At 40.2% G+C, this 13,389-nt stretch overlaps 1 protein-coding gene across 9 annotated transcripts in view; it reads right to left on the bottom strand.

Annotated features, from left to right (window-relative positions):
- Window positions 1–13,389, bottom strand: part of ccdc142 (coiled-coil domain containing 142) — a 125,796-nt gene that overhangs the window by 92,884 nt on the left and 19,523 nt on the right. For 5 of the 9 annotated variants that reach the window (XR_010017767.1, XM_063047017.1, XM_063047021.1 and 2 more), the window contains 2 exons: window positions 12,169–12,230; window positions 5,443–5,575 (listed from right to left, as the gene is read on the bottom strand). The exons of 2 other annotated variants lie outside the window; for them this stretch is intronic. Coding sequence is in view for 5 of the 7 variants with exons in the window: in XM_063047017.1 (XP_062903087.1) it covers window positions 5,443–5,575; window positions 12,169–12,230 (195 nt within the window). In the remaining 2 variants the exon portion in view is untranslated. Of the gene's footprint in view, window positions 1–5,442; window positions 5,576–12,168; window positions 12,231–12,318; window positions 12,425–13,389 lie in introns of those variants that run through there. 2 more of the 9 variants (XM_063047019.1, XM_063047024.1) reach the window with 2 other exon arrangements.

The following is a 13,389-nucleotide window of genomic DNA, read 5'->3' as shown; positions in this document are numbered from 1 at the left end:
CATGGAGTCATCGAGATACACTACACAAGAAAAGGTATTGTGTCACAATTCGCCCATGCCGAGTGAAGTACCCACTAAGTTAGTCCCATTTACGAGTCAATCCTTGGTCTTCTCAAATGTAAAACTTTCACAGCATAAGAAAAGGTGAATGCAAGAAAGAATACAGGTTCAAGAGAATACTAGAGTAATAAAATAAAGGAAAGAATACAGGGTGAAAAACAACAGGAAACAATTAGGTGTAAGGCAACAGGAAACCAAATGCAAGCAACGTAAAACCAAGCAATAAATTTTTAAGAGTCAGTAGAGAATTTTGAGCCATTAAAGACTTATGCTGGCAGGACTATAATTGGTATTAAGGAAATGTTAGATTTGTTGTGTGTGGGCACGTGGCCAAATAGTTAAGGCATTGGACTAGCGACCCGAAGGTCGTGAGTTCGAGCCCCAGCCGAGGCAACATGTGTTGTGTCCTTGAGCAAGGCACTTAATCACACATTGCTCTGCGACGACACTGGTGCCAAGCTGTATGGGTCCTAATGTTCTTCCCTTGGACAACATTGGTGTCGTGGAGAGGGGAGACTTGCAGCATGGGCAACTGCTGGTCTTCCATGCAACCTTGCCCAGGCCTGCGCCCTGGAGAGTGAAAAGGAGACAAAAATGACTGCTTACATTGAAGCAACAAACAATATGCTGGAGGAACTCAGTGGGTCAAGCAGTCAGGGCCCCAGACAGTCCTTCCAGGTGAGGCAACACTTCACCTGTCAGTCGGCTGGGGTGATATACTGCGTCCGGTGCTCCCGATGTGGCCTTTTATATATTGGCGAGACCCGACGCAGACTGGGAGACCGCTTTGCTGAACACCTATGCTCTGTCCGCCAGAGAAAGCAGGATCTCCCAGTGGCCACACATTTTAATTCCACATCCCATTCCCATTCTGACATGTCTATCCACAGCCTCCTCTACTGTAAAGATGAAGCCACACTCAAGTTGGAGGAACAACACCTTATATTCCGTCTGGGTAGCCTCCAACCTGATGGGATGAACATCAACTTCTCTAACTTCCGCTAATGCCCCACCTCCCCCTCGTACCCCATTTGTTACTTATTTTTATACACACATTCTTTCTCTCACCCTCCTTTTTCTCCCTCTGTCCCTCTGAATATACCCCTTGCCCATCCTCTGGGTCCCCCCCCCCCGGTCTTTCTTCCCAGACCTCCTGTCCCATGATCCTCTCATATCCCTTTTGCCTATCACCTGTCCAACTCTTGGCTCCATCCCTCCCCCTCCTGTCTTCTCCTATCATTTTGGATCTCCCCCTCCCCATCCAACTTTCAAATCCCTTACTCACTCTTCCTTCAGTTAGTCCTGATGAACGGTCTCGGCCTGAAACGTCGACTGCACCTCTTCCTAGAGGTGCTGCCTGGCCTGCTGCGTTCACCAGCAACTTTTATGTGTGTTGCTTGAATTTCCAGCATCTGCAGAATTCCTGTCGTTAGCATCTGTGGGGGTTGGGTGAAGCATTGTTGACGTTTTGGGTCCTGATTCAGGGTTTCAACCCAAAGTGTTGACAATTCTTTTCCTCCCACAGATGCAACTTAACCTACTAGTTGCCCCTGCTGATTGTTGTTTGTTGATAGGATGCCTTGCATCATTTTACAGTAGAAATAACTATACAGAATAACTATATATGGAAAGCTAAGTACATCAAGGAATGTACAGCATTGTTTTTACCCAATCTTAGAATGCAAATATGAAAAACAACTTTAATTATTTAAAGCAACACAGCATAATCTTTGAGCACCGATCTTCAATACAATTAACTGAGTTTGAAGTGAACACAGTGTAGATTTACCAGAATATTACCAATATTTAAGATGTTAAATTACAGGGAAAAGTTGCATCATTTTGATCACCTTCATTTGCACTCAGATGGTTGGGATATCATATAATCAAGTTTATTTTAATGATAAAATATATTGAAACTGAAAAAAAAACAGAATAGTTTCATCTGGGGGAGCAGGAGAGTATTTTCTTCAAATTATTTTGGTCATCTAGTGGTGAAATCAGGAAGTGCATTTAGGAATCCAAAATGCTCTCCATCAAAAGGCCAATTCAATTGATTATTTCAAAGTAAATTGTCAACTTTTCCTTAGTGCAAGAACATCCAAGAACACAGAGTAATGTTGGAAATGTACTTAAAATGCAGATCAACCATGATCTAACTAAATGATGGAACACATTTGAATGGCCAAATACCCAACTCATCTTTTAATTTTTCTAAATATACATAAAGGAACATTAAGAAAAACAAGTGTAAAATATTTAACAATTTGAAATATAATTCAAAAGCTAAAATAAAGTTTGTAATGATAAAACAATAAAGCTAGAAGACTGCATTTAAAAGGAAAAGCAGAGGCAAGCAAAAGTATTTTGTTCATTTTTGATTGGTTTAAGTTAATCAAATAACTGAGTATTTTAATCCTCTAATATGAGAACTTAATGAATTCAAAATTCAGTTATATTTCTTACCTCTAAAAGGAAACAGGTAGAAAATAAAATTCTTTCATATATGAAGCACAAGTTTAAAGAGACAACACACATCAAAGTTGCTGGAGAATGCAGCAGGCCAGGCAGCATCTGTAGGAAGAGGTGCAGTCAACGTTTCAGGCCGAGACCCTTCGTCAGGACTAACTGAAGGAAGAGTGAGTAAGGGATTAGAAAGTTGGAGGGGGAGGGGGAGATCCAAAATGATAGGAGAAGACAGGAGGGGGAGGGATAGAGCCAAGAGCTGGACAGGTGATAGGCAAAAGGGGATACGAGAGGATCATGGGACAGGAGGTCCAGGAAGAAAGACGGGGGGGGGGACCCAGAGGATGGGCAAGAGGTATATTCAGAGGGACAGAGGGAGAAAAAGGAGAGTGAGAGAAAGAATGTGTGCATAAAAATAAGTAACAGATGGGGTACGAGGGGGAGGTGGGCCCTCCTGTCTTCTCCTATCATTTTGGATCTCCCCCTCCAACTTTCAAATCCCTTACTCACTCTTCCTTCAGTTAGTCCTGACGAAGGGTCTCGGCCTGAAACGTCGACTGCACCTCTTCCTAAAGATGCTGCCTGGCCTGCTGCGTTCACCAGCAACTTTGATGTGTGTTGCTTGAATTTCCAGCATCTGCAGAATTCCTGTTGTTTGAGTTTAAAGAGACATGTGACTCTTCTTAAATGCAGTAGCAATCTAAAGGCTAATTGTTATGTCTTTATATCATTAAAGTCTGAAAGAAAGCAATGCAAAATGACACCAAACAAGAAACCAGCTTCAATTATTTTGCAGGACTTTTGAAACTGTTATCAAATTAGTAGCACTGAAGGACTAAGGAGAGTTATAATATTTTTCAAGAAAGGTGAGGCGTCAAATCAAGAAATTAAAACTTCAATTCAGGTTCTCAGTTTTATTTATCTATCTACGTATCTATTTATTATCTTTACTTTTTTATATTAGCACAGTTTGTCACTTTTTCACATTGGTTGTTTGTCAAGCTTTGTGTGTAATTTCAAAGCTCAAAGTAAATTTATTATCAAAGTACATATGTGTCACCAAATACAATCCTGAGATTCCTCTTCTTGCAGGCAATCACAGTAACTACAAGAAACACAATAGAATCAATGAAAGACCACGGCAGACAACAACCAATGTGCAAAAAACACCCCAACAAATTCTGCAAATAAAAAGAGAAAAAAAGAATAAATAAATAAATAAATAAGCAAGCAAGCAATATCAAGAACATGAGATGAAGAGTCCTTGAAAGCAAGTCCAGTTGAGTGAAAGCAATTCAGTGATGGATAAAGTGAAGTTATCTCCTCTGGTTCAAGGGCCTAATGTTGATGGGTAATAACTGTCCCTGAAACTGATGGTTTGGGTCCTGAGGCTGCTGTACCATCTTCCTGATGGCAACAGTGCAAAGAGAGCCTTTTCATTTATTCTATTGAATTTCTTTGTTCTACTGTGTATGCCTGCAAGAAAATGAGTCTCAGGGTTGCATATGGTGACATATACATACCTCAATAATAAATTTACATTGAATTTTGAAGAAACTATAGAGCAACCACTTAAGCTCACTGCAGAACAAAACAAAACTTTCATTTGAAAGTGTTTGGGTTAATTCACAAAGAGTCAGCATGAATTTGTTAAGGATCAGTGGCATATGACTAAATTCACTAAGTTATTTACTGAAGTAACTGAAAATGTTAAACAAGGTAGCTTTTTAATGCAGGAAAGCATTCATAGTCACCCCCGAAAAGCCCTTGAGAAACAGTGATAAGCCCCCTTCATGAAATGTTGCAATACAGAGTGAGAGCACTGACTCAAGAGTTGCTTTGCCAGGAGCTCCAGAATTTTGATCCATATAATGGTTCACTTAAATGTTAGAAAGGCTTCTGATTTGGAGGGGATCTTGTCTTGCAGGTGATAACATTTCCAAGTTCCTGCTGCCCTTGTCCTTATATGTAATAGAGGATTAAGTTGGACAGCTGTTGTCAAAGAAGCCTCAACAGTGGACAGCATTTTATAAAAATATTGCACAAATGGCTGCTGCAGAAAATAAGGCATTCAGAGACTCCTACAGATTGATGGTACAGAAACAGACTTTTATTATATTGCAAATTTCTATGATAAGAATTAGCTCCACCATTTGCTTTCCTTATTGCCTTGACAATGCTCCCATTTCAAAGGGCCCAGACCTACATCTGTTTCTTATATCCTTCTGCAGTAACTGTACCTTCAGTTTTAATGCTAATATTTTAGCATCATCCTTCTTAGTGAGTGATGGTGTTTTTCAAGTAACAGACTAAATGGAGTTTCAACGGCAAAAAATCCTCACACATCTGAAATAAAATGTCCTGTTTATTGATGTCACTCTCTTGCCAGAAGAGAATACCCACAATATTGTTGTAATGGAAAAAAAGATGCCGTGTGTCATCTGGAACAAACTGATTGAAAAGATAATGGAAGCCGACAATAATAATATGCGAAAGGGAATTATATAAAATTTGAAAAGGAATTTGCCGTTCTTTAGTTAGAGCCTTCAGCATTTTGGGCATCGAGGGAGAGAGGAAGAGGAGAGCCATCCACAGTACCACCAATGCGGCAGAGAGGGCCTCAAGATGGCTGTGGCTCAAAAGAGGGGAGCCATGGAGTCATAAGTAGCTAGCCATCTGGACACAAGCTGGGGTCTGATCAGCCCCGGCTGGGTCACCTGGAGGCGGTTGTATGATGTTGAAAGACCCGAAACACCCGATGATTCCAGGAACATCACTGAAGATGTGTCCAGAAGCATCAATAGATATATGTACACAGATTAAGTTCCATATAAGAGGCTTAGAAGTGTATCAATGTTATCAAGAGGTGATGGAAAGAAATAATATAGAGCAATACATTTGATAGCACAAACTTACCTGATCCATTTAAATGACCGAGTTTGTTCTTTTGTAAAGATTCCTCTAGTTGTGGTAAGTCTTTTGGTGGTCTGGGTGGCAGTGATTTAAATGATGTGTATGTTTGCTTATTGGCACCTGTGACTATAATATTCTGGAAGAAATGGGCTAAGAAGTTAATTTGAAATAAACTATTCTAATTACAGAAAAAAAATTCTGAAACAAGACAAAGAAACAAGAGTACAGTCAAAATATTTTCCTCTTACAGTAATAGAAGGGGACTGAAATGTCACCATCCACCCCCAACAGTCACTACAGTCACCGCTGCAGACCAAAAGATCAATCTTCTGGAGAGTGAACCCATAGGAAGCACAGTCATTCTTCAGAAAACTAATCTTATGTCTGGATGACACCCCAGCCATGCCCATAGAAGCTGTGTAGGTCAACTGGTGATGTACTTGCAGGCATTTTTAACCTCTCTTTACTTCAAACTGAGGTTCCCACCTACTTTAAAAAGGTCACTATCATCCTGGTCCAAAGGAAAACTAGGCAACATGCCTTAATGACTACCACCCGGTGGCTCTGACATCCACCATTACGAAGCTTCGAGAGGCTGTCCATGGCATACAACACTCCAACCTCCTGGTCAACCTTGACGCACTATACTTCACCTACCACCGAAACAGGTCTACAGCAGATAGCATCTTCCTGGCCTTACATTCATCTCTAGAGGATCTGGAAAGTGAAAACTATTGTTCATTGACTACAACTCCATCCTTAATACTGTAAGTTGAAGCAAGCTCATCGCCAAACTCCTACTTCTTGGTTTCAGCATTTCCCTTTGCAAATATATCTTTGACTTCCTGACCAACAGAACACAATTAGTAAGGACAGGCAGCAACAACTCTGCCACGATTATCCTCAACATTGGTGCCCCACAAGGCTGCATCCTCAACCCCCACTCTACTCCCTGTACACTCATGACTGCAAGGCGAGATTCTGCTCCAGTGCCATCTACAAGTTTATAGATGATACCATTATAATGCGCTACATCTCAAGTACTAATGAGTCAGAGTACAGGAAGAAGATAGAGAGCCTAGTGACATGGTGTCATACTAACAAACTTTCCCTCAATGTCAGCAAAACAAACCAGCTGGTCATTGACCTCAGGAAGGGTGGGGGTTGGTGAATCATATACTCCTGTTTACATTGATGGTGCTGAAGACGAGAGGACTGAGAGTTTCAAGTTTATCGGAGTAATCCTCACCAATAGCCTGTCCTGGTCCAAACACTATTGATGCCATGGCCAAAAAATCTCATAAACGCCTCCACTTCCCCAGGAGACTACCAAAATTTGGTATGTCCCATTCTGTCTGCATTACACTTTCTCTATAATTGTTACACTTTATTCTGCACTGTTATTGTTTTACTTATTGTATCTCAATGCTTTGTTGTAATGAATTGATCTGAATAAACGGTATGCAAGACAGGTTTTTCACTATCTTAGTACACGTGACAATTATAAACCAATTTAATTTACCATATTAGTTTACTTTACCGTTTAGCTATTTAGAATCTTTCCAGCATTTTGATGACAGAAATCATTGGAATGGATAGATTTTAAGATTTCCAGTGGTAAAGGAAATTTATCCAATGAGGCATTAAGCAATGTAAAAATAAGAAGTCTCTTGTTTAATTCTGCAGATTTGTCTGAGGTACTAAAAAGGCAATGAAAGTTAGAACTGGCTTTTGCATATAGTCGGAGTATTTTTTTTAACCAGGATAGAAATGTTAAAACATAGAGGACATAAATTTAAGATTGGTGGGGAGGGAAGTGGAATTTAAAGCAATATGCAAAGCAAGTTTTTTTATTTAACAGGGTGCTAGGTTTCTGGAATGCTATGCGAGGAGAGGTGGTAGAACCAGATACAATACCAATGTTTAAGAGGCATTTAGATGGAATAGAGGGATACAAACCATGTGCAGTCACACGGGATTAATTTAGATTGGCATCATGGTCAACACAGTCATGGTAGGCTGAAGGGTCTGTTCCTCTGCTGAACTCTCTTATTTTCTATATTATTGGACTGGGAAGGGAGAAATAACCTAGAGATCCATTTTATGTAAATGTGATCAGATGTGAGAACATTGAAAGAAGCTTGGAATAGTTCAGCACAGAGAGAGGTCATTTGGTCCATTCGATTAGGCTTTTAAAATATTTTTCTCAGATCTCTGAATCCTTCCATACATTCGTGCATTTCTTTCTCCTTCACAGATTAAAATGTACCCTGCTAACCAAGTCAACGCTTCCTTGAATTTGTCTACTGAGTTTTCAAACTCCATTTATTTAACACATCTGCTTTGAAACAGTTGGAATCATGAACTCTGCATCCGAGGGGAAAAAAAAATCATTGATAAACCTATGTATTCCTAAGGTAATTCATTAGAATTACAGTGTACAGTATATCATTTAACAAAAGAAAACAATCATGAGCTCAGAGACAAGAAAACAAAATCTACAAACAGATTATCTTGAATCCAGGGTTTTAGAGTCCTGTCAAGTTGACCTTTAAAGTTCTAACAGCAAATGTCTTCAAGGAGAGCTGATTATGACAATTAAAAATGTCAGAAATGACTAATCAGCACCAACAACCCAGGTTCAATTCCCGTCACTGTCAGTAAGGAGTTTCTATGTTCTCCCCATGACCACATTGGATTCCTCTGGATGCTCCAGTTTCCTCCAATGTTCCAAAGATGTATAAGCTATGATTATAAATTGTGGGCATACCATGTTGGTGCCAGAAGCATGGTAGCACCTACAACCACAGTTTCAACATTGTAACAAAGGGCAACAAAAAAAATCTATGCAGTCCTATGTTTTGATATGTAAAAGTAATGCATCAAGCCGGTTATCTACATTTATTGTACAAATAGCAGTAAAACTGCTGCTGCATGAGAGGGTTTCTACCCAAAATGCCGACTGTCCTTTTCTCTCTACAGATGCTATATGACTCATTAGATTCCTCCAGCTGCTTGTTTTTTTGAATATTACATTTGTTGTGAGATGAAGACGTTAAAATACAGCATTGGAAAATAGCCAAAACCACTTGGCTTTTTACTTACACAATGCTGACGAGAAAGAAAGATCAAAAATAGCTTAATTAATTGAGTGGAGTTCTGCTTTCCGGTATATTTTGCAATAATTTGCTCCTCCAAATCAACAATATCATAAAAAATTAAATATCGTCGTGGCTATCCCTCGAGGTCGAGGATGATGGTCTTCGTCCTGTTGATCTATTTATGGGCTCTCAAGTGGCTTACGAGTTCAATCTTGGCTTTGAAAGTCCTTCCGCATTCAGGACAGGTAGTTCCAGATGACAGATTGGGCTTTGGTTGTTGCTGCCTCTCTTTCCATTTTCTTCTCTTTTCTTCTAATTCTGCACATCTGTTGGCTTTGAAAGTTGCTGTTCCTTCGTGGATGATAGCTTGCCAGAGTTTCCTGTCCTTGGCGTTGGCTTCCCAATTGTTGATGTTGATGTTGAATTTCTTCATGTTGGCTTTTAAGACATCTTTGAACCTCTTCTGTTGTCCGTCTCTTTTACGTTTGCCTTCTTTTAGCTGGGAGTAGAAGATTTGTTTCGGCAGACGTTCATCTTTCATCCGAACAACGTGACCACTCCATTTTAGTTGGTTCTTGATGACGTAGGCTTCAATGCTTATTGTTTTTGCTTCATTTAGCACGCTGACGTTGGATCTTCTATCTTCCCAGCTAATATTTAGGATGTTTCGAAGACAACATTGATGGAACTTTTCAAGCGCCTTCAGATGTCGTCAGTATGTTGTCCAGGTTTCTGATGCATACAGGAGCATTGGGATTACCACTGCTTTGTAATATTTTGCTGTCTGTTTGGATGTCACGATCATGAAAGACTCTTGTTCGGAGACGTCCAAAAGCTGTTCCAGTGCATTTAAGACGATGTTGGATCTCGTCATTGAGGTCCACATTGGAGGAGAGGTGACTTCCAAGATACAGAAAATGGTCCACGTTTTCCAGGATTGTTTTGCCATATTGTACTGATGGTTCTATCCGATTTGTCTCAGTTGGTAACGGTTGGTAGATGATCTGAGTCTTCTTGGAATTGATGGTAAGTCCAAGTTTCGTGTATGCACGGTTGAAGGCAGTCAGAATCTGTTGTAGATGGTTTTCTGAAAGAGCTGCAACACTGTTGTCATCTGCGTATTGGAACTCAATGAGGGAACTCGTGGATGTCTTGTTTTTGGACTTGAAACGGGCAAGATAGAAAAAATTTAAATATGTGAAAAGGCAGGCAGCCAATATACAGCAGAATCCAAAAATATTCTGCAGGCATGTGAACAGAAGAAAGCTGGGACCAATGAAAGACCATAAAGGAGATGTAATCATGGAAGCAGAGGCATGTGTGAGATACTTAGTAAGTATTTTACGTCAGTCTTTAAAAGTTACCAATGTCCTGGATATAATGTTCAAAATACCTACAAATAACCGATGCCTGAAAATTGGAAAATTGTAATGTGAAAAAGTTATGGGGAAGTTCTCAAAACAATAACTCAGGGTAGAATCAGAAATCACTTGGACAAGCATGGAATAATTAAAAAAAGACAGCATAGATGTACTGGAAGGAAATCATATACAGCTAATTTTAGAGTTCTTTGATGAAGTTATAGAGAAAGTCAGTGAGAGAAGTATAGTTGATGTGCTATATACCAATTTACTGTATGTAAAAAGATGTTTTAAAAATTAGCTTTATTTGTCACATATACAGGTGTCCCCCACTTTTCGAACATTCGCTTTATGAAACCTCACTGTTTCGAAAGACCTACATTAGTACCCTGTTTTCGCTTTCAGGTGTCTTCACTGTTACGAAGAAAGGCAGCACGCGATAAAAAGTCAGCGTGTGATAAAAGGCAGCCGCTCTCCCCCCGGATTCTCGCCGGCTTTGCTTAAACACGTTGCATTGAGCAGCCGTTAGCAAGATGAGTTCTAAGGTGTCGGAAGAGCCTGAAAGAGTTCGTAAGTTCGGAAGAGTCTTAGCGTAAAACTAGACATAATTAAGCGTTTCGATCAAGGACAAAGTGAGTTTGGCTTGTGGAAGCTGACGAAGATGATGTTGAAGAGGTTTTGGCATCCCATGACCAAGAACTGATAGATGAAGAGCTGATGCAATTGGAAGAGGAAGGGATAACAATCGAAACCAAATGCAGTAGTGAAAGTGAAGTCGTCCAGGAACTGAACGTGAGGCAACTGCGTGAGATTTTCGTTGCAATGATAAAGTACGACTTTAATTTTGAAAGGGTACGTAGGTTTAGGGGATATTTGCAGGATGTTTTGAGTCCTTAAAAGAACTGTGTGATAGAAAATTGCTCGAGGCTCAGCAGTCAAGCAAGCCTTCCACCATCAGCCACAGCAGACGACGAACCTCGACCTTCGACATCGAGGCAGGCAGTCATAGGAGAAGATGAGCTGCCTGCCCTGATCGACGATGAGATGACACCCCCGTGTCCCACCACCCCAACCCCCGGCCAGATACCATACCGATTCGCAGAGAATACAGCGGTAGCCCGGAGGCACACACCACATCTTTAAGAAAAAAGCCGAAATAAACATGCTAATTAATTAGGTGCCACCTAGCACATAATTGTCGGCCCAGATCAGTGCCGATGCAATCGGCAATCACCTCTAATCTGCGCCAACACTTACGTGCCGGGCAGCACCTAATTAATTAGCATGTTTATTTCGGCTTTTTTCTTAAAGATGTGCTGTGTGTCTCCCGGCTACCCCTGCGTGCTTCGCAGCAATGTATCAGTCGGCGGACCGGAGGGTGGGGGCCACTGCACCACCCCAGCCTGCGACGACTCAGTCTAACACACCATCATCAGTGTGCTCGATGTCTTCCCAATTCCCGTAAGTGATACTACACTGTACATACATTATTTCTACTTTATATAGGCTGTGTATTTTTACATGTTATTTGGTAGATTTGGCAGCTTCATAGTTTAAGGGTTACTGGAGAGCATGTTTATGCCAACAGCGCTTGCGTGAGATTTTCTGCCGAGAGCGCTTGCGTGAGATTTTCGCTATGGAGATCTGTGCAGGCAATCGTTGTAGAGAAGTATTTCTACTTTATATAGGCTGTGTATTTATCATATCATTCCTGCTTCTACTATATGTTACCGTTATTTTAGGTTTTATGTGTTATTTGGCGTGATTTGGTAGGTCATTTTTAGGTTTGTGAACGCTCACAAAATTTTCCCATATAAATAAATGGTAATTGCTTCTTCGCTTTACGACATTTAGGCTTACGAACCGTTTCATAGGAACGCTCTACCTTTGGATGGCGGGGGAAACTGTACATCGAAATATATAGTGAAATGGGTTGTTCGCATCAATGACCAATACAGTCCAAAGACTGTACTGGAGGCAGCCCACAAGTATTGCCACACTTTCAGCACCAACATAGCAACTCACAAATCCTAACTGTACATCTTTGGAATGTGGGAGCAAACCAGAGCACACTAAGCAAACCCACACGGTCATGTGAAGTAGCACAAACATCGAAGGGAATCGAACCACAATTGATAATTGCTGGCAATGTTAAGTGAGTGTGCCATACCGTCCCTTATTTGATGAATTGTCACATAATAGGTTTATCAAGTCTGAAGGCTCCTTTCAATAAGTTGTTTAGTAAGAATTCTTTTCATCAAGCTTACTTTATTTTCAAATGGTGAAGCTGCTGGCATTTCAAATGCTGTTGGAAATGATAATTCATCACCTATGAAAAAGATAACTTATGTTACTGCAGTAAATACCATACTTGATCGTAATCCCATCCCCGCTGAAAAAGAATGTAAGAGACTCACATTCTTGTATTGCCTTTCACAACTACTGGCCTCTGCAAAGCACTTCACAGCCATACTTATTCTTAAGTGGAGTCATTATTGCATTAAAGGGAACAAGGCCATCGAACTGCATGTAGCAAAGACACAAAAAGGGTGAAAGGATAAATTCTATTTTATCTATTTTAGCTTAGTTCATTAACAGATAAATATTGACTAGGTCACATGAAGAACCTGCATTGTCTTCTTTGAAAGATGCCGTGCAATTTTTCATACCAAGGAAACAAATAAACCCATTTCACAATTTATCAAAAGACTTAAAATTCTGGCCTTCATTTAACCTTGATAAAATGGCAGCCACATAGCCTGTTAGAATTTAGGCTGTGAATTAATCAGCATATTGACATTATATTTCAATCTGAAGGATTTAAATAAGAATTAGCACTACTATTCAGAACTTTCACCATTTCACTAACTAGCACTTCAAGGGAAGTGCCCAGGATGACTTGAGGGTAAAACTGAGTGAACATGCAGATTGACTTCAGTGCAGTACTGAAGTAATCTATGCCCAGTCATCCTCTGCTTAAATCTTGCATTCTGGGTAATGTTGATTACCAACTCACTGGCGAGTATTGAATAAGACAGCATCTCATTTCCAGGTTTTTTTTAAACCTTTGATATTAATAATTAGGTGGCCAATCTGCAACTCAAATTCCCCATAGATGCCCGATAGTGAAGCTTTGAATGCCTATGGTTTGGTAATTGTAAGATAATTAACTACTGAAAGACAATAAGGAAAATGAAAATAGAGACCCCAGGCATTCAGACTACTTCTGTTCTCAGCAGAAGTTCTGCAGCTGTTGTTTGTGAAGAATTTTGGTGGACAGAGGGTACTCATAAGGAGAATATAAATCACAGTAACCCCCAGCTAAAGGTTAACTTGAATTCTAGTGCAGAACCAGACTATTGTACACTATGAACTAGCTATTGTGCATAATGACCATCTGGCCTGGCTAAGTGAAAGAGCTACAGTTTTAACAACACATGCTAGCTTTGGGAATCAGATAATGTGGGGGTTTTAGTTAACGAGTAGAC

This window comes from Mobula hypostoma, chromosome 4 (genome assembly GCF_963921235.1).
Source record: "Mobula hypostoma chromosome 4, sMobHyp1.1, whole genome shotgun sequence".
Taxonomy (NCBI): domain Eukaryota; kingdom Metazoa; phylum Chordata; class Chondrichthyes; order Myliobatiformes; family Myliobatidae; genus Mobula; species Mobula hypostoma.
Note: the sequence above shows the minus strand (reverse complement) of the source record. Positions and strands in the feature narration are given on the sequence as shown.